At 35.3% G+C, this 22,086-nt stretch overlaps 1 protein-coding gene, 1 long non-coding RNA gene and 3 pseudogenes across 3 annotated transcripts; all 5 read left to right on the forward strand.

Annotated features, from left to right (window-relative positions):
* The first annotated feature begins 1,019 nt into the window (after positions 1-1,019).
* LOC121808674 lies at positions 1,020-2,852 on the forward strand (annotated as a pseudogene).
* A 1,776-nt stretch (positions 2,853-4,628) lies between these two features.
* LOC121808028 (heat shock cognate 70 kDa protein-like) lies at positions 4,629-7,229 on the forward strand. The gene is made up of 3 exons (XM_042208365.1): positions 4,629-4,666; positions 4,793-5,021; positions 5,421-7,229. Exons 2-3 carry the CDS (start codon positions 4,808-4,810, stop codon positions 7,049-7,051), a joined length of 1,845 nt encoding a protein of 614 aa, XP_042064299.1. The 5' UTR covers positions 4,629-4,666; positions 4,793-4,807; the 3' UTR covers positions 7,052-7,229.
* Positions 7,230-8,909: 1,680 nt separating this feature from the next.
* On the forward strand, positions 8,910-11,311 carry LOC121808675 (annotated as a pseudogene).
* Positions 11,312-13,876: 2,565 nt separating this feature from the next.
* On the forward strand, positions 13,877-16,265 carry LOC121808031. Of its 2 annotated transcripts, none has more exons than XR_006052092.1 (4): positions 13,877-14,018; positions 14,143-14,287; positions 14,638-14,751; positions 15,934-16,265. It is a non-coding gene; the product is annotated as an uncharacterized LOC121808031 (long non-coding RNA). The 2 variants fall into 2 exon arrangements; XR_006052093.1 differs by having other exon boundaries at positions 15,948-16,265.
* A 2,359-nt stretch (positions 16,266-18,624) lies between these two features.
* On the forward strand, positions 18,625-21,368 carry LOC121808029 (annotated as a pseudogene).
* Positions 21,369-22,086: the final 718 nt, after the last annotated feature.

The raw sequence follows: 22,086 nt of genomic DNA on the forward strand, positions 1-22,086 counted from the left end.
GTTGGATATACTGATTAATCGACGTGGGGAAATTACCAGCCGAATGTAAAGTTTGTTAAGATTATTTGGGCAGATTAACAGGGATATTGCGAGCTTAAGTGTTAATCTATGCTCGCTAAGTAATGATTATATAATTAAGAAACAGTGTTTTGATCAATTCCATATAATAATAATAATAATAATAATATTTTTTTATTAGCAAGATATAAAGAGACGAAGGTGATGGCGGGAGACTGATACTCTTGCTTATTGCTCATACATTTCGATTGGCTGATGGGTGATGGATCCGCGAATTTTTGATGTTAGCAAATGCTGGTAGAGAATGAAAATACAGACACAAAGAATTTACGTGGTTCGATTTACTGAAGTAAATCTACGTCCACGGGAAAAAGGGAGGGCAAGATTGTATTGCTTGATCTGTTTTCTACAGCTTACAAATACAAACTTGCTATTTGCTATATGGTGTTTTATCTCTAGAGAGCTTAACCTCCTCATATCAGATCTAAGTTCCATTTATATCTTGGACTAAGATCGTGGCTTGCATCACCACCCTAAGTCGTGGATGTCGTGTAGGTCATGGCCTAAGATCGTGGATGTAGCGTAGGTCATGGCCTACGATCGTGGCCTGAGTTGACACCACGTGGTAGTGGGTGTGTTGGACATCCTGTATGGGTCCACTAACTCCTTGTTCGGTCGAATACTGAGACCGAACTGCTTTGGTTGCCGATCTGAGAGTAGAGCTTGATGCCGACCTGAGAGCAGAGCTTGATTGGTTGGCTTTTACCGAGCTGTAGGCTGAGGCCGAACTCTTTGGTAATGCCGAACTCATACTCCTGCTTTGGTTGCCGATCTGAGAGTAGAGCTTGATGCCGACCTGAGAGCAGAGCTTGATAGGTTGGCTTTTACCGAGCTGTAGGCTGAGGCCGAACTCTTTGGTAATGCCGAACTCATACTCTTCCTTGGGCTTTGGGCTGATAGGCCGTCATTGCTGTTGGGCTTGTTTAGTACGCACCCCATCAATGGGTTTAATTCTTTTCGAGGTACGTCGTTTCATTCTCTCCCCTTTCAAAAACCCCCTTTTGAGTATCGTACATCTCAGTTCCTTGTTGAAATTGTGACGTTTTCGACAAGCATTTGGAATTGGAGCATTAGTTTTGATAATTTTTGTATTGTTTGAGTTGTAGCTGTGTTTATCATTAATGGCCGGAAAGGCTATTGGGATCGATTTGGGGACGACATATTCGTGCGTGGCGGTCTGACCGCATTGAGGTAATAGCACCACCCCGTCCTACGTGGCTTTCACCGACACTGAGCGTCTCGTCGGCGACGCCGCCAGAAATCCTATTAACACTGTTTTCGGTGAGCTTTCGCTTCTGTGATTATTGTTAGTATTTCGAAATTTCGTGTCTTTGTATTTCGTGTTATGTGTGTGAGATTCTTATCAAAGCTAAAGACTAATGATTCGATCTTCTGTAATGGAGTGAAAGTATCCAGCAAAAGTAAATGGAAACGTATTTATGTGGGAGGTTTATTATTTATAAACACTATTAGTAACCAATTTGGATTTGTGTATGTGTGAGCAGGAATAGTTTTCTTTTCAAAGTTAAATTAGCAGCGACTGTTGAGAAGTTAGGAGAGGGCTAATTACTGTAAAACTAAGCCACTCAAGCTCCATCTGCGGTATGGATAAATTTTGCTGCATCTCTTCACTCGCTATCGCTACTTAAGTCTCTAACTAGATTAATAATTTCTTACACGGTGTTGATTGGTCGCAAATTCAGTGACCCAACGGTTCAGAGTGACATGAAGTTGTGGCCATTCAAGGTCATACCCGATGTTGCCAACAAACCTATGATCGTGGTAAACTACAAAGGGGAGGAGAAACAGTTTTCAGCCGAGGAGATCTCTTCAATGGTGCTCTCCAAGATGAAGGATATCTCTGAGGCATATCTTGGATCAACCGTCAAATAATGCTGTCTTGACTGTGCCCGCTTATTTCAATGGCGACCAAGGATGCTGGAACCATTGCGGGCCTTAACATTATGAGGATCATCAACTGCTGCAGCCATTGCATATGGTCTAGATGAAGGGACTACTAGCTCTGAGGCAAAGAATGTACTCCCTTTTTTACTTTGGCGGTGGCACATTCGATGTGTGTAGTGACGATTGAGGCGGGCATCATAGAAGCGAAGGCTATTGCTGGTGATACTCAGCTTGGAGGTCAGGACTTGGACAACCGAACGGTGAATCACTTCGTACAATAGTTCAAGGGAAAGGACTTGGACAACCAAACGGTATCATGAATGTGTCAGCGGAGGCAACGGGGACTGGACTGAAGAAGAACATCACCATCACGAACGACAAAGGCAGGCTGTCCAAGGTAGAAATTGAGAATATGATTATGGATGCCAAGAAGTACAAGTGGGAGGACGAGGAGCATAACAAAAATCTTAACGCAAAGAATGCCGTGGAGGACTACGCGTACAGCATGAGGGACACCATCAGAGGTGCAGCTAGGCTCACTCACCCCAACAGATAAGAATAAGATGGAAGATGCATTTGAGTCTTTTGTACTGTGGTTGGAGTCAAATAAACATGCAAAGGCTGATGATTTTAATGACAAGATGAAGGAGCTCCAGACAATTATTGCCAACATTTAAGTGTATTAGACTGAAAAAATTATCGGGAATGATCTTCTTTTCTACTTATAAGTGAGTGAAAACTAAATTTTCCTCACTATGACCACAATTGTATAGCTGTATGGAATAGTGCAAAAATTTTCTATGACAATAGGAGTCACTCTTATAGTGGACATGAGTTTTAAGAAATATAAATAATAGTGGGTTGGAAAAGCTAGTGGAATATGAGATCCACTTTTTTATATTTAGTTTTAAAATAAAATGTGAGTGAAGTGAGTTCGTGGAATGTGAAACTTACTTACCATTTATGGTAAAAATGAAGCATGACTTTATTGTGGGACGGACTAAAATGGTAAAGTGTGACTCTTATTTTGGGATCGAGGGATTATTATAATTAAAAAAACAATCTAGCTTATTGTAAAATTGCAATGTACTAGACTACTAGTATCTCATACAAAGTGCTTTATTTTTTATTCGAATGTCTTATTTTAAGTACTCTGCCTGCAGATTAGTAATGTCTTATTTGAAAATTCAAATCCTAAGTGGTCTGCCTGCGGATTAGTAGTGTCTTATTTGAAAATTCTAATTCAGTAATCCGACTCTTTTCTTCTTAAATTTTACTTGACGCATTGGAGTTGTGCATACGTCAAATTTTATTTGAAACTTTAGTACTATTATTCAATTAAAACTGCACAAACCACAATTTTCTTGTTTTGGTAAAAATATTCCTAGCAAAAGAAGACTACGCTTCTTTCCATCCCAATAAATATGCACAATTTTCTAGTTTTGGTAAAAAATTTCCTACTACAAGATACTCTTTAAAAAAGAACTTAGCAAGAGAAGACTATGCTCTTTCACTAATCATCCGTTGGCTATTATTCCTCCGTTCCCTCATAATTGAGGCGAAACTTTTTAGCACGAAGTTTAAGAAATGAATATTGAGTGTGTAAAAATAATAGATAAAAAAGTATGAAATAAAATAAAGTAAAAAGTGAATAAAGTAAGAAAGAGAAAAATGTTGTTATATATGGAAATGACTCAACTATTAGAAAACTTCTCGAAATGAGAAAATGACTCAACTATAAGGGAACGGAGGGAGTAGTTTTTTATGGAACCGTAAAAAAAACCGATCCGACGACGATTTCATTTGTTTAAGACTAAAATTTCAAAAAAATGAATGTTCTTAACCAACTTCGTATTTCAGCAATATGTTTAAAACTAAAATTTACATTTTTTTACATGCATAATACTCCTCCGTCCCACAAGAGTATGCATTTTGGGTTGTGCACGAGTTTTAAAGCTCAATTGGTAAGTAAAAAAGAGGTAGAAAGAAAAAGTAATTATTCTTAGTGGAGAATAAATCCCATCTTATTAGTGAGAAAACTAATTTTCAAAATTAGAAAGTGCATCTAATTAAAGTGCATTCTCTAATATGTGACGAACGGAGTAGTAGTATGTAGTATTATATTTTTCTTTTATTTGGAAATTTGTTTAAATTAAAAATCTATTGGGATGTAATTATCCCAAATAATCCAAACAAATGGCATGCAACTAAACTTTTCTACTGCTATAAGAACACTACTATAGTTCTACCTATTTATTTATTTTCTTATGTTGAATGACAGAATACTTATATAAATTTAAATCAAATTTGATGGCCTCGATATTTGCCGAAATATATTATATACTGATGCTCGCAAATTTATATAATGATATAAAGGGTCTGGTTGGTTAACAATTATTTTAAAATTGATAACTAACAATTATGTAAACATCTTGTCAACACGAAGATATTTGTCTGTTATCAATTTAAGATAGTTATCAATCTATCCTGATATAAATTTATATTAAAATATCTTCAAAATATCTTATTTAATAATTTTATTCGTATTATTCGTATAATAATAATAATAATAATAATAATAATAATAATAAGGAGAAAAGGTGATGGCGGGAAGTACTGAGACTTACTTTTTGCTCATACATTTGGATTGGCTGATAGTTTCGGATTAGGGTTTGTTTTCAAGGTACGTCGTTTCATATTCTCCCCTTTCAGTACCGTGCGGCGCAGTTCCTTATTGAAAATTTCACGTTTTAGACAAGCATTTGGAGCATTAGCTTTTATAATTTGTATATTGTTTGAGTTGTAGCAGTGTTTGGCATTATTGATGGCGAGAAAGGGCGAAGGACGGGCGATTGGAATCGATTTGGGGACGACATATACGTGCGTGGCGGTGTGGAAGCACGGCCGTATTGAGATAATAGTAAACGATCAGGGCAACCGCACCACCCCGTCCTACGTGGCTTTCACCGACACTGAGCGTCTCGTCGGCGACGCCGCCAACAATCAAGCCGCCAGAAATCCTATTAACACTGTTTTCGGTGAGTTTTCTCTTCAAATTTCCGTGTCTTGCTGTATTTCGTGTAATGCGTGTGATGTTGAGAGTTTTTTTTTTATCGAAGCTAAATAATGATTACGAGTTCTTACTTTTATGGTAATGCCCTAATTACTAATGGAGTGAAGCGGTCTAGCAAAAATGCAAATTGAAACTTCAAATATCTCAATCATACTTACCTTTTTTAATTTCTATGTATGTAGTAGAACTATATACTATATATATATATATATATTGACCAATTTGGATTTGTGTACGTGTGAGACACCACTAAGCCAATCAAGCTCCATCTGGGGTATGGATAAATTTTGCTGTATCTATTCACTCGCTATCGCTACTCTAAGTCTCTAACTAGATTAATAATTTCTTACACGGTGTTAAGCAGATGCAAAGCGGTTGATTGGTCGCAAATTCAGTGACCCAACGGTTCAGAGTGACATGAAGTTGTGGCCATTCAAGGTCATACCCGATGTTGCCGACAAACCTATGATCGTGGTAAACTACAAAGGGGAGGAGAAACAGTTTTCAACCGAGGAGATCTCTTCAATGGTGCTCTCTAAGATGAAGGATATCTCTGAGGCATATCTTGGATCCACCGTCAAGGATGCTGTCGTGACTGTACCTGCTTATTTCAACGACTCTCAGCGTCGGGCGACCAAGGATGCTGGAACCATTGCTGGTCTTAACATTATGAGGATCATCAATGAGCCTACAGCTGCAGCCATTGCGTATGGTCTTGATGATGGGAATGCTAGCTCTGAGACAAAGAATGTACTCATTTTTGACCTTGGTGGTGGCACGTTTGATGTGTCTATAGCTACAATTGAGGCTGGCACCATAAAAGTGAAGGCTGTTGCCGGTGATACTCATCTTGGAGGTCAAGACTTGGACCACCAGATGGTGAATCACTTCATGAAAGAGTTCAAGTGCAAGTATCGTAAGGATATAAGTGGAAGCCTAAGAGCGGTTAGGAGATTGAGGACCGCCTGTGAAAGAGCAAAGAGGATCCTTTCTTCCACTTTCCAAACCACAATTGAGATTGAAGCATTGTTTGAGGGGATTGATTTCTTTTCTACTATTACTCGGGCTAAATTCGATGAACTTAACACGGGTTTATTCAGCAAGTGTGTGGAGCAGGTGGAGATGTGCTTGCGAGATGCAAAGATGGAGAAGAGCAGCATCCATGAAGTGGTGTTGGTTGGGGGGTCAAGTAGAATTCCCAAGATCCAGCAATTGTTGCAGAACTTGTTTAATGGAAAAGATTTGTGCAAGAGTATTAATCCAGATGAAGCTGTGGCATATGGTGCTGCTGTGCTAGCTGCCAAGCTGAGTGGCGATGGCAATAACACCGTCCAGAATCTTGTTGTTTTGGATGTCACTCCTTTATCCCTTGGTGTTAAATGTGATGGAGATATCATGAGCGTTATTATCCCGAGGAATACAACTATCCCAACCAGGAGAACAAAAAGTGGTTTCTGCACAGTTAAGGACAATCAGACCAGTGTGACAATTAGGGTGTATGAGGGCGAAAGAAGCAGGGCATCAGACAACAATCTGCTTGGGCAATTCAAGCTCGAAGGCATTCCACCAGCTCCCAGAGGTGTTGTTAAATTCAAGGACTGCTTCGACATTGATGTGAATGGTATCATGACTGTGTCATCGGAAGTAACGGGTACTGAACTGAAGAAGAGCATCACCATCACTAACGAAAATGGCAGGCTGTCCAAGGTAGAAATTGAAAATATGATTATGGATGCCGAGAAGTACAAGCAGGAGGACGAGGAGCATAAGAAAAATGTTAAGGCAAAGAATGTTGTGGAGGACTATGCCTACAGCACGAGAAACACAATCAGAGGTGCAGCCAGGCTCACACAAGCAGACAAGAATAAGATGGAAGTTGCCTTTGAGTCTTTCATAGAGTGGGTGAAGTCAAATAAATATGCAAAAGCTGACGATTTTGAAGACAAGATGAAGGAGCTCAAGACTATTTTCGGCCCGATTATTGACAAGATGTAGCAAGAAGAAGGCTTGGTGATTTGGACTATAGAGAAGTAGACTGGCAGGATCATATAGTTTGTTTTGTTCCGTTTTGCTGGTATAGACACCTTGTTGAAGTGAGGCCAACATTTCAGTGTATTAGACTGAAAAAATATGGTGAAATGATATTTTTGACTGCTTTATAAGTGAATGAAAACTAATTTTGCCACTCACTGACCACAAGAGATAATAGGGAGTATATGAAATAGTTTTGTGTTGATGGTAGATTTGGCTGAGAGTTTGTGAGGCGTACAATTCGATTCGGTCTGATGGTTTTCCACTACAGATGTACAAGAAGCTTCGGGCTTGTTTTGAATGAGTGATCCCTGAAATTCAAAAGTTTTGCAACTGCATAGAGTCCAATTCAAGATCGGCCCCGAAACACACAAAGCACACCGACACAGGCCAATGTTCAAGCGAGGAGGTGGGCCAAGCGCCGCGATGTCGTCCAATTGGAACGAAGGCTAAATGCAAGGGGGAGTTAATAGTTCGATTTATATAGACCCACAACAACTGGAAGAAGCACACTGGGGAATGATATGATATCTACTTCACTTATGTAATTTGTTTTATGAAACTGATAGGATGTGCTATGCACGCTATGACTAAATGTCTGATATAATGTCAATAGGATTAGAATGTTTTATGCACGTCACGAAATGATGTCAATGGTATTAGAATGTGTTATATATGCACGTTATAACGAAATGATATGTCAAGAAAACTTATATTCTAAATAGCTCATACTATTATATATTTCCACGACATATACCTATGAAAAATCTCATCAGATACCATGTTAATTGTTGCGTCGTTCATTCCACCCTGCTCGGGGCATATTTAGATTTTGAGACCTGATAATTAATAGCAGTATTATTAAGTATATATGATTACATAAAATTTATACTTATGCATAATACTTTATTAAGTATATTTGATTACATAAAATTTATACTTATGCATACTATTCATCCGTCCAACAATAGTTAGTCGTATTCTTTTTTTGTCATCTTAACGTAGTTGAGTCGTTTCTCATACTTTATTCTTTTATACATGATTCTTTCTTCACCTTAATCTTTAAATATCAATTTCTTAATTCTCGTGATAAAAAAATAACTCAGCTAACTTAGATGAAAGGGAGTACTCCCTCCGTCCCATTATAAGTGATAGATTTCTTTTGGACACGAAAATTAAGAATATGATATATATTGAGTTAAAGTGGAGAGAGTAATGTATGAGAGAAGAAAAAGTAAGAGAGATAAAGAGAGAATAAAGTAAGAGAGAATGAATAAAGTAAGAGATGATTGAAGTTTTGTTTTTAGCTAAATAACAAAATTGATCACATGTGGTGGGACAACTCAAAATGGAAATTTGATCCCTTGTGGTGGGACGGAGGGAGTATATTTTATATTTTTGTTTAATTTGGAAATTTGGTTAAATTAAAGATTTAAATGGTGATTGGCATGTAATTAGCCCAAATAATCCAAACAAATATCATGCAACTAAATCTTCGACTATATTTTTATTATTTATTTATATAAGCTCGCAAATTCGATGCCCATAATTTAGTTCTAGTGTTAATTTTGTTGATATTTTCCGAAATAATGTTTAACTACTAAATAGATATCTGATAGGATCACCAAGCTACTACTATATTGTAAATTGAACAAGTGGATCTTATGTAAAAAAAAAACCTTCTTCCGATACAACCTCCCTCGTCCGTCTTTAAAGTTTAAACTAAGTCAAATGGAGTAGAATTTTAGTTTACAATTTAATTTGGCGGCGTTACATATTTTTCTTATTAAGATGACAGAGAGACCTATATTTATATATGGTGATGGCTGCTACTCCTACTTTTTGTTCGATATTGGCTGATCGTTTCAGGTTAGGGTTTGTCTCAGGTACGCGTCATTTCATTTTCTCACCTTTCAAAACCTCTTTCAGTAACGTGCATTTGGAGTACTCATTTTGATCATTTCTGTCTGTGTGTGTTGTTTGTGATGTAGCGTTGTTTATCGTTGCCATCCTTAATGGCGAGAAGGGGCGCATAAACTACTAGATTTTCATGTACAAAGGTAGTAGAGGTTTGCCCCTCTTTAGAGAATTACACACTTTTATTTTATTTTTTTATCAATCTTAATATTCTTCATATAGTGAATGGAATTTGTGTTGAAGAAAGTGATGTGTGTCGACAAGAGAGTCTTTTGCACTACAAGTCCACAATATATATGTATATTGAAAGGAATTTATACTCATGTAACTTTGTTAACGTAAAACTATAAAAATCTTCCTCCATCCCATAAAAATATGGGCGTTCAAATTAAAGTAAGAGAGAGGAGTTGAAGGATAGCTAAAGCAGTGTTAATGGATCTCATTGTTATTAGTGTTTAATGAGTTGTAATGATGAGTCATATTGATATAAGTTGCAAATAAATTGATGTATATGGTAGTGAGTTGAGACAACTTTCTATAAATGACCGTATTGATATAGTAGTAAACGATCAGGGCAACGTCCTACGTGGCTTTCACTGACACAGAGCGTCTTGTCGGAGACGCTGCAAGCAATCAAGCCGCCAGTAATCCCATCAACACTGTTTTCGGTGAGTTTCCTCTTCAGTGATTAGTACTGTATTATTAGTATTTCAAATTTTGGTGCCTTGTGTTACTTCGTCTTATCAAAGTTAAATAATGATAACGACTTCCTTGTTTTGTGGTTATGTCCTACAAGTAGTAATTACTAATGGAGTAAAAGGATCCGGCAAAAGTAAATGGAAACTTCAAATGTTGCTTCTGGATGGATAGTAATTGGATGTGTGTGGTATTAATTAAAAATACTTAATTAATTTCGATTTGTGTATTTGTGAGGAGGGATAATTTTATTTTCAAAGTTAAATTAGGATCGACTGTTATTGATGGTTTGGCGAATCTTTGATGGTGATGAATGCTGGAAAATACAGATCACGACACAGAGATTTACGTGGTTCGATTTACTGAGGTAAATCTACGTCCACGGGAAGAAAAGAGGGCAGAGTTGTATTGCTTGATCTGTTTTCTACAGCTTACAATACAGACTTGCTATTTGATATTTGATCTCTCGAGAGCCCTCTTCTATCTGATCTAAGTTCTATTTATACATTGAACTAAGATCGTGGCTTGCATCCCCACTAACTAGGTCGTGGCTTGCATCACCACTAACTAAGTAGTGGATGTCGTGGAGGTCATGAGATCCTGCATGGGTCCACTATCTCTTTGTTTGGTCCGCTATCCTGCATGAGTTGACACCACTAAATAGATCGTGTAGTGGAGGTCGTGGAGGTTCTGCATGAGTCCACTATCTCCCAGTTCGGTCGAATACTGAGACCGAACTTCTGAACTGTTGCCGAGCAGCTTTTGCCGATCTGAGAGTAGAGCCTTATTGGTCGGCTTTTACCGAGCTGTAGGCTGGAGCCGAACTCTTTGGTAATGCCGAACTGATTGGTTGGCTTTTACCGAGCTGTAGGCTGATGGGCCGTCACTGCTATTGGGCTTGTTTAGTACGTACCCCATCAGTTATGAAGTGGGGAGAGGACTAAATACTGTAAAATGTGGTTGGAGCAGACTCTACTAACCCATTCAAGCTCCATTTGGGGAGATGAATCACTCTAAGCTTTGTTGTTTTGCTTCTCTTTCTACTTCAAGTCTCCAACTAGTTGAATTATATCTTACACAGATGCAAAGAGGTTGATCGGCCGCAAATTTAGTGACCCAACGGTTCAAAGTGACATGACATTTTGGCCGTTCAAGGTCATTCCCGGCCCTGCTGACAAGCCTATGATTGTGGTAAACTATAAAGGGGAGGAGAAACAGTTTTCAGCCGAGGAGATCTCTTCAATGGTGCTCTCCAAGATGAAGGATATCGCCGAGAAATATCTTGGATCAACTGTCAAGAATGCTGTCGTGACTGTGCCTGCTTATTTTAACGACTCTCAGCGTCAGGCGACCAAGGATGCTGGAACCATTGCTGGCCTCAACATTATGAGGTTCATAAACGAGCCTACTGCTGCAGCCATTGCATACGGTCTATTGGAAGGGGCTACTTCTGTGGCAAAGAATGTGTTCTTTTTTGACCTTGGTGGTGGCACATTCGATGTGTCTCTAGTGACGATTAAGGGAGGAATCACAGAAGTGAAGGCTATTGCTGGTGATACTCATCTTGGAGATCAATGGGATGGTGAAACCTACGTCCGAATTTTCTTTTAAATCAAATTTACAAAATGAAACCTACGTCCGAAATGACGTGTTTTGAAAAACTGGGTACACGAATCATGGAATTTTGAAGATGTGCATATGTAATATAGGTAGCCGCAAATCTAGGGGCGGTCGCCAATATTTTATCTTTGGATCAAAACTGTCATGCAAATTTGTTTCCAATTTACTTCATACTACAAACCATTTCCACGAATATCCACTCCAAAAAAACCATGTCATGTTATTTATGTATTTGTCTACAATGGTAAACCGGTTTTATAATAAATATTAAGTGAATTAATTAAACAGTTGTCTTTTCATAATAAATAGTTTGCCTCGAACACTTAATTATCTTCATCTGCATACTTATTCTAAGGCCTCCATAGTCATCCTTTTCTAATTAAGTTTTATAATTTGTGCTGCAAATATTATAGTACTACTATTAGTAATTATTAATAATATCAAATATAGGGAAAATAGAAGTTTAAATCACGAAGCTAAGGATAAAGGAACTAAGGAAGTGAGGCGCCAAGAAGAATTGGTATAGCCCTAGAATTTTGGATGATAAGTATTATACTGTGAAGGTGGAGCTTCAATTAATTGGGTTGGTCAATGAAGTAGAGTATTGATTAAGATTTGTGTGAAAAACGTCATCCATTACGCAGAGTAACTTTTTTGTTGGGCTAATGCGAAGTCGATTATCTATTGACAAAAATGTAACATTACACTAATTAATATTTTTTTGTCTGTTCAACCTCATGATTAAATTATCTTGCCACCAATTATTCAGCTCTAGAATTAATCTAGCAGTAAGCTATGTACCCTACATAATATTAAATCCTCCATCCGTTCCGCATTACTCGTACTTTTCATTTTTTGTCATAAATTTGAGATCAATTTTTTAGCGTAATTAAATTAGTATTTTAATCGTAATGAAATATCACTTAATAAAGAAACACTTAATTAACTCTAATATATTAATAATTCTTATTTAAAATATAAAAAATGTACTGTATGTAGATTGGGATGAGTCAAAATAGAAAATACGAGCAACATGATACAGACGGAGTATATTATACTAATAGTTTGAACTTAAAATGCGTAATTGAATTTACCATTTTTCTTATATTACCTCAGATTGAGATTATAATTATTAGTGTGGTTTATTTTACTATCTTTTAGTTATATTTTCACAATTCAATTATTTAATATTCATATATCTATGTTATTTAATTAAACTGTTATTAATATCAAATGTACTCAGTTGGATATGTACACTCATTTTTTTTCAAACTAACTAAATTCATATAATTTTGTTCTAAATACTATTTATGCACATTTATCAATACTATACTTTATAATAAAAATTATTCTTATGCCAAATGTTTGACACAAATTATTCTCACTCATAATTTTGCACCCAACTTATTTTAATAAAACTCAATACTTTTATCAAATGTATTATTGTAGTATATGTTTGTTTTAATTACATTTAACTACTGGAGGGGAAAAGAGCATTCGAGATAGAACAAGCCCCCGTGCAAGGTTCTTGGAACGAGTTGTGAGACATAGGTAAGACCAATCTTGGACAACCAACCGACTACGCCAGTGAATACCGTTCCACAGCGTCGCACAGGAGATAAGTTAGTATCTACTTTGTATTTTAGGGTTTGTAGGGACAAGAATGGAATTTCGATCACATGGAAAAATATGGTACTATTATTATATCTTGTGTTCAAAACAAACCAAATAAATACTACTCCTTCCCTCCGTTCCTCAAATTTTGTCACATTTTTCTATTTCCGTCCGTTCCACAAAATTTGTCACATTTCACTTTATATCTTCTTGGTAATGAACCCCACAATTCATTAACTTATTCACTACTAGAAAAATGGGCTGTCCTTACACCTTACTTATGACAATTTATAAAAAGTGCCAGCACAGATATTCTATCAACACACCATCTTTTTGCTGCATTTATATCACATACTAATATTACATATCAAGTTAAATGCCAAGATAAGCTTCCTTTACTTACACTTATCATGTCTACACACAATTCTATTTCATACGTAATTCTTCCAAACTAATTTTATTAAAAAAATATGTAAGTAAAACAAATTTGATATTTCAACATAAAATACATAAAAATAATATTGACCTAAACTGCATTGGCACTACTTTTTATTTATGAATTTTATTTTAAACAAATAATAATTCGTCTAAATTATACGGCAAGAGAGTTAATTACAGTATACTGGAGTTGTAGAAATAGTTTAGTAGTGTATCAATAATACGAATACTTTTAGAAAACTTTAATTAAGAAAGTCAGAAAACTATTATTTTAAAATTGAAGATTATTAATTCTGTAAAATATAAACTTATTCTAGTAAACTAGTGATATCTTTCCATTAAATTAAATGTTAATAATATTATTTTATCATAATACTCCGTATACACATTTCATAAGTGTAAAATATACTAAAGACGTTTATTTCATGAAATACTTTGTGGACTAGTTTTTATATTTTAATATCTTTCAGAAATTAAGAAATAAGCGGCAAACTAGCTCCAAAACCTAATTGAAATGAAACTGCGCGCGCCACTCTTCCACAGCGATCGGAAACCACAAATAGTTCACAAGTCAAGAAAGAGAAGAAATTTTGACAGAAGACGACTCAGATAGTTCACAAGTCTATTACTCTAAGTCGATTATAAGGTAAGTTCTCCTTATGAAATTTTTTGCAATTGTAATTTCTATATGTTTTTGGAATTTTTGTAAGGCTGAATTGAATAAATATATCAATTTTTTGTGTGATGGTTTGTTGTCTGTGGCATTTCAGATGCTTGTAAAGATTGATGGTTTTGAGCAGTTAAGAAATGGAACCATTAGGCTTGAAGATTTGGGATCTGTTTTAACTTTTTTATGCGTTTAAATTGCTCCAAATATTCTTTTGATGGCTGGATCACGTTGTGCGTATGAAGATGGTGAGTTGTTGGGTTTATACTCATTCTTTAATTGTTTTTAGACAAATTGTGTGGCTGATGCTGATATTTTGAGATTGGGAGAAAAAATTGAATTACAAACATGCCCTATTTGCATTTGGGAGTAATTCTTGTTAAGTTATGATTATGAATTTGGGAAATTTTATATCTTTTGTGACTTCATTTATGAATAATTTTCTAGATATGCTTCGATACTGGGTGAACCAAGTAGTGTATTGTAGCTATTTTAGACAACATTGTCGATGGAAAAGAGTTTTGTTGATATACTTTGTAGCAAATAACAAAATTTAATTTATAATCAAAGGTTTATTGGTGGTCTCCTTTCTTCTTAGTTTGCCCCTCTTTGGATGAACATACATAATCTTTTCTTTCGGGATCAATATCATTTGGGAGATATGAAATTGAAGATGTATGTTGGGAGAACAGACAAATCTGAGTTATGAAAGGTATGCATTTTATAGTTTTATGAACAATCCAATAAATTCTATACTCATTCTTTAATTGTTTTTAGACATATAGAAATTGCTATGAGTACTCACTAGGAAACTGTCACCGCTCTCAAGGAAACAAATACTATAAGATTGATTGGTGTTGTGTTTGAATCGTTTGTTACTGCTAGCATCATTTACTTGTTCAAGGACAAGGATTCTATCTCTAATCAAGTATATGCATAAATGCTCTTCGGTTGTTTTGATTAATTTTTTTATGACTTGAGATATATGTTTTGTTTCTGATAAGCATTATAGATCATATTTAGGACTTGCCTTTCAAAGTTTCAATAGTGAAGTTTAGTCTTCAAAATATCTAGGTGATGATAAAGTTGTATCCAAATATACATATTCTTGAGGATTATCAATTCCAAACCAAATATTTAATTTATGGCAATGATACATAAGGATTGACTTTAGTAGTCCTCAATGTGCTTCATATAACACATGTTGCCATTAATACAGTGAGTGAATCTGAAGATGCCTTGCAAAATACGAGGTAATTAGATGTTAAATTAGTCGAAATAAGAAATATGTTGAGCCTACTAAAGCTATGTCTGCAGGAGGTAAACATAAATGTAATCCCAACTGAATTAAGTTATACTACTTAAATGTTTTTGTTTTAGATGTTTTGAAATTTCATCATTAATTTGAATATGTTTGGTGTGGTTTACAGCAATTGATTAAATAATGAGAGAATGATTGTCTTTGCAATTTGATTCACACCCTGAAAATTTTTGTCTTTGCAATTTGATTCACATCCTGAAAATTTCTCAACTCACATTTTGATGGCTGTAAATTTATTTTACTAGTTATATTATTTTTTGTTTGATCAATCTCCTTTATGCTTGTCATCATGATAATTGTGTTTGAGATTGAATTAGAACTTTACTTTCTTCCTATGGTATACTTAAGGTTGTATGTTGGTTGCCAAATACTACATAGTCTTGTGTTTCTTACTATTTTGATGTTTTCTATATCATGGCATAAGATATCGTATAACTTTTGGTTGTTATTTACTTTTATTTTTTTCAGTTTCTCTTATAGTTGATATTGTCCATATGTATTATTCATCTAATGCCAGTATATCTGTTGTAATTTATGGTAGTAACTTGAAAATTTATAATTTTAATGTTTCAGTTCACGTTGTATAGGACTTTCGCTCTTTTGACAAATAGAAGAGGCTCAAATATCAAAAGAGACAAGGAATGCACGTATAAATGTGTTATCCTGTTTTAGAGGAATGAAGACTTTACAATTTTTAGTACTAGTTTTGTTTGTATAGTTTAAGTAGTTTATTTTATTTGGTATGGTTTTTGTGTTTTGAGTTTAAGTAGTAGTTCATTCCATTTGTATGAATTTTGTTTCAATACATGTAAGATTTTGGTGTAAGACCAATAGATACTTTGAAGTTTTGTCTATTCAAATTTGATATTTTAATGAGTTATTTATACATTTTATTGGATGATTAATATTGTTTAGTAAAATTTTGGTATATTACAAGAGAAAAAAGATAAATACAAGTATTTAAAGGATGAAAATATAATATATAAATATTTGAAGGATGAAAATGAAAATTACCGAAATTTATAGGTGGAAGTATAAATTAAATACAATATAGAGGTAAATTCTAATTAAAAACATTTATAGGAGCCATTTTGTAAATATTCAAACGCTGTAAAATGGTGTAGTCTTAGACATTATCTTTTGACACTTCTTAGTGCCACCACATGCGTTTCTTCATGACATGTTTAGGTGAAGGAATAGATGTTCTATCCTCACACTCCACCTGTTATTACAACTTTTGGCATGACACTTGCCTCAAGTGCCAGTATAGATGAAGTGCCACAAAACTATATTTCTCTTGACATTTTCAAGTGTCACGGAATGCTGATTTTCTAGTAGTGATTCTCACTCACATTTTATTATAAAACTAATCCTTTAAAAGTAGGACTCATATCCTATTAACTTTTTTCAACTCACTTTCCATTACATTTCTTAAGATCTGTGTTCGGTCAAACTGTGACAATATTTGAGAGACGGAGGGAGTACTTATTTCTTTTGTTAAGACCAAATATCTAGTACTAATAAAAGCCAAATGAAGATGAGTTCAAACATTATCTGTAACCACTTTCACTATATATACGTGGAAACAATTAAGAATAAGAAAAAGGCAAACAATGAATTGAATTCTTAATTCATCATCAGTCAAAATAGTTGTGCGTGATAATAAAACCACTAGGTTTGTTTGAAATTAATGTCCCTAGTGGAGAATCTTGTTACGATCCATTCAGAAATTCTCCGATCACTCTATAAAAGAATTTCCATCACCAAAAAGGTCCAAAAAGGTAGACTAGCAATTAGCCAATTACTATGACTCATAAAGATTGGAAACCACAGTAATGACACTACTTTATTTTTAAAAAAATCGAATTATCAAATATCGAATGATACGAAGAAATACTCCAACTTACATCGCATTAACGGAAGAGAGAATATAAAAATATGAAACATGGACTGTAACTCTAATTTATACTCCGTCATCCCATAGAAATAGAGACTCAATCTATATTTTGGCATAGTTTTATAACTTCTTTTTCTCTAATTCTAATTTGGTGGCCACATTCTCTACTAATATTTGTCTTTATATTTCTTTCATTCTTTATCAATTATGAATTAAAATTCAATGTACTTCCAAATATCTATATTTTTATTTAACGAAGAATATTTATAGTTAATATAAAGTCCTTTATTTTTTTATTACAAATATAAAATCATATTTCTCCGTTCCATAAAAATAATATAAAATTATTTAATAAAGTATAAAAGATTTAAAAAGAAAAGTGATTGGAGTATTGATAATGGAGAACAGACTCACCACAATAGTAAGTATAAAAAAAGTTGCTAAAAATAGAAATGTATTTCCTTCGTCTCAACTAAGTTGAATCATATTTCTTTTTGAGTTGTCCCAATTAAGTTTAAGCATTTTCTTTTTTTTAACAAAAACCTAAACCCCTAATCACTTTTACTCTTTTCTCTCTCATACTTTGCTCTTTTTTTTTTTATTTCTCCTATTTAATTTTATCTTCGTTTAACTCATTCAACATAATTTCGTAATATTACCGTGACCAAAAGAAATGCCTTATTTAGGGAGTAGTACTATTTTTATGAGACATACCAAAATGAAGTGTTTATTTTTAAGGAAATATATACTCCCCCGTCCCTTATAAATAGGGGCTTTGGGGACAATACATGTTTTCATGCGAAATTGGTAAAGTATGAGAGATGTAGAAAGAAAAAGGTGATTTAAGTATTGATCGTTGAGAATGAGTTCCACCTTATAAAAAAAGACTTGCCAAAAGTAGAAAGAGACTATTTTTGTGAGACGGACCAAAGTGGAAAAAGAAAGCTATATTTATGGAAAGAAGGAAATAATATCTACTCTTATTTCCAAATCAACTTAAAATTATTATTTAGATCAAACTTAATTTTTAATGGATCTTTTAGTTGGGCAAGACAGTTTTATTTTTTTGTCATTCATTCAAAATAATAATGAAAAAATACTTCATGATTATATGTAGTAATACTATATTTTTTGTTATAAAGTTTGCTGTTTATAATAAGAAAGCTTTATTTTAGTTATGACTTTATTTAGCAGCGTTAACTAGAATCTAGAAACAATTCTATATAATTTTTTTATTACGGAGTATATGGAATTGTTTGGGAGACGACGCCGGCTGATGTCAAGAAGTAATTCTACTCCTACTTTTTTGCTCTATATATTCGATCTCTACTTTTGGTCGATCATAGGTTTCTTTCAAGGTACGACGTTTCATTTTCTCACCTCTTTCCTAGCATTTTCGATGAACATTTGGAGCATTAGTTTTGATAATTTTTGTATTGTTTGAGTTGTAGCTGTGTTTATCATTAATGGCAAGAAAGGGCGAAGGACGGGCTATTGGGATCGATTTGGGGACGACATATTCGTGCGTGGCGGTGTGGAGGCACGGCCGCATTGAGGTAATAGTAAACGATCAGGGCAACCGCACCACCCCGTCCTACGTGGCTTTCACCGACACTGAGCGTCTTGTCGGCGACGCCGCCATCAATCAAGCCGCCAGAAATCCAGTTAACACTATTTTCGGTGAGTTTTCGCTTCTGTGATTATTGTTAGTATTTCAAGTGCACATGTATGAGTAAGCATAGTTTTCTTAAACCATCCTAATATGGAGTAGGAAATTAGCTTAATGCTACTCTAAAATCAATCCCATTTTTTATATCTGACTAAAAAAACTCTCTCTATCTCAACTAAATTGAGCTAAATTGAATTGTATTCCTCTTTGGATGTCCTAACTAAGTTGAATCATTTCTTTTTAAAAAAACAAAACATCTAATCACTATTACTTTATTTTACCAATCTACTTTAGTCTCTCTTCATCTTTCCTATTTTATTTATCTCTCTTACTTTTCAACACCAATTTCTTAATCTCCGTGCCCAAAAGATTTATCTCAACTTAGTTGGGACGGAAGGATTACCTATATTTAAAACTTTTAAAAATTTTACGAGTAAAAAATGCATTATACAGAGAATATTCTTTTAAGTTTTAATTAATCATAAATAGTTAGAGTAAAATTATATTTGATGTGATATTTACACTAAAATGAGTTTTAGTAGTGTAAATGGTTGGGGATACTCTAAGTTAATTCGGATAACTGTTAGATAAAGTGGGGATATGATTAATTACAAAATGTGGTTGAGGAATATCTTACGCGGTGGGTGTCACACAGATGCAAAGAGGTTGATCGGCCGCAAATTCAGTGACTCAACGGTTCAGAATGACATGAAGTACTGGCCATTCAAGCTCATACGCGATGCAACCAACAAACCTATGATCGTGGTAAACTACAAAGTGGAGGAGAAACAGTTTTCAGCCGAGGAGATCTCTTCAATGGTGCTCTCTAAGATGAAGGATATCTCAGAGGCATTTCTTGGAACAACAGTCAAGGATGCTGTTGTAACTGTGCCTGCTTATTTCAACGACTCTCAGCGTCAGGCGACCAAGGATGCTGGAATCATTGCCGGCCTTAACGTTATGAGGATCATCAATGAACCTACTGCTGCAGCAATTGCGTATGGTCTGGATGAAGGGTCCACTAGCTCCGTGGCAAAGAATGTGCTCCTTTTTGACTTTGGTGGTGGGACGTTAGATGTGTCTCTGGTGAGGATTAAGGGGGACATCATAGAAGTGAAGGCTATTACCGGCGATACTCATCTTGGAGGTCAAGACTTGGACAATGGGATGGTGAATCACTTCATGAATGAGCTCAAGCGAAAGTATAAAAAAGATATAATTAGAAGCCCTAGAGCTGTTGGGAGATTGAGGAGTCAATGTGAAAGGGCAAAGAGGAACCTTTCATCCATTGTCGAAACCACGATTGAGATTGAAGCATTGTTTGAGGGGATTGATATCTTTACAACTATCAGACGTGCTAAATTTGATGAAATTAACAAGGGTTTATTCAGGAAGTGTGTGGAGCAGGTGGAGAAGTGCTTGCAGGATGCAAGGATGGAGAAAAGCAGCATCCATGACATAGTGCTGGTTGGGGGGGTCAAGTAGAATTCCCAAGGTTCAGGAGCTGTTGCAGGACTTTTTCAATGGGAAGGATCTGTGCAAGAGCATTAATCCGGATGAAGCTGTGGCATATGGTGCTGCTGTACTAGCTGCCAAGTTGAGTGGTAATGGCAATGACAAGGTGCAGAATCTGGTTCTTTGGGATGTTACTCCTTTGTCCCTTGGTGTTCGTACTACTGGAGATATCATGAGTATAATTATTCCGAGGAATACAACTATCCCAACCAGGAGAACAGAAGATTACTTCCCAGTGGAGGACAATCAGACCAGTGTGCTGATTAGGGTGTACGAAGGGCAACAGACAACAATCTGCTTGGGAAATTTGAGCTCAATGGCATTCCAGCCGCGCTCAGAGGTGTTGCTAAAATCGAAGTGTGCTTCGACATTGATGAGAACGGTATCATGACTGTGTCAGCGGAGGCAACGGGGACTGGACTGAAGGAGAACATCACCATCACCAACGACAATGGCAGGCTGTCCAAGGTAGAAATCGAGCATATGATAATGGATGCCAAGAAGTACAAGCAGGAGGACGAGGATCATAGGAAGAATGTGGAGGCAAAGAATGCCGTGGAGGACTACGCCTACAGCATGAGGGACACCATCAGATGTGCAGCCAGGCTCACACGAGCAGACAAGAATAACATGGAAGATGCTTTTGAGTCTTTTACACAGTGGTTGGGGTCAAATAAACATGCAAAGGTTGATTATTTTGAAGACGAGATGAGAGAACTCGAGACCATTTTCGGCCCGATTATTGCCAAGATGTAGTAAGATTCAACGTGACACAATTTAGAGAAGCAGATTGGCAGGATCGTGTAGTTTGTTTTTGTTCCATTTTGATGATACAGACCAGCATTTTTTAGTATATTAGACTGAAAAACTTGTCTTTAAATGATCTTTTTTGATTGCTCTAAGTGAATAAAGACTATTTTTGCCTCACACAGACTACAAGAGTTAATAGGTAGTAGTATTAAAATCCAGCTTACTGTAAACTTGTAATGTCTTATAGATACAGTGCTTATTTTTTATTCATCAGTGTCATGTTTTAAATATAGGTTTTCTGCAGATTAGTAGTGTAGAGTATCAAAATTCTAATTCATAAATCCGGCTCTTTTCCTCTCAAATTTACCATATAAGGCAGCTTGTATTTTTGCATTATTGCATATATAGTTTTGCAAGTAAGAATTCGCAGAGAAAAGGATGGATTCATTTGTTACAGGAATTGGCTAATTAATAGGCTGAAAACTGGAAGGGTCAAAACGTAAAAATAAAAAAATTCAGCTATTTGTTTTGGCAAAAAATTTCACTCTAAAAAAAAGAATTTAGCAAGAGAAAACTGATGTCCCAAATCAATAAATAGGTCTATTTTTTTAGATAAGCAGATTAAGCCTCCTAGCCCCATTAAAATCTTGTGATTTTATATCTTCTTGTCTTAATTTCTGAGAATTGTTCAATTTGTTGGGTTTTTGTACCGATCAATTGTACAAAATATTGACATTTTGCAAATTCAGAAATTACTTCAAACCGTGCATTTTAATTACTCAATGCTAAATGGAGTACTAACTACTAGTCTACTAGTATTGAATTTCCTAGTGTATGCATACACTGATTTACATATTAGAATGACTTAAGTCAATGAAATCTCCTAGTTATGTCA

The sequence above is a fragment of the Salvia splendens genome, chromosome 6 (assembly GCF_004379255.2).
Source record: "Salvia splendens isolate huo1 chromosome 6, SspV2, whole genome shotgun sequence".
Lineage (NCBI taxonomy): Eukaryota > Viridiplantae > Streptophyta > Magnoliopsida > Lamiales > Lamiaceae > Salvia > Salvia splendens.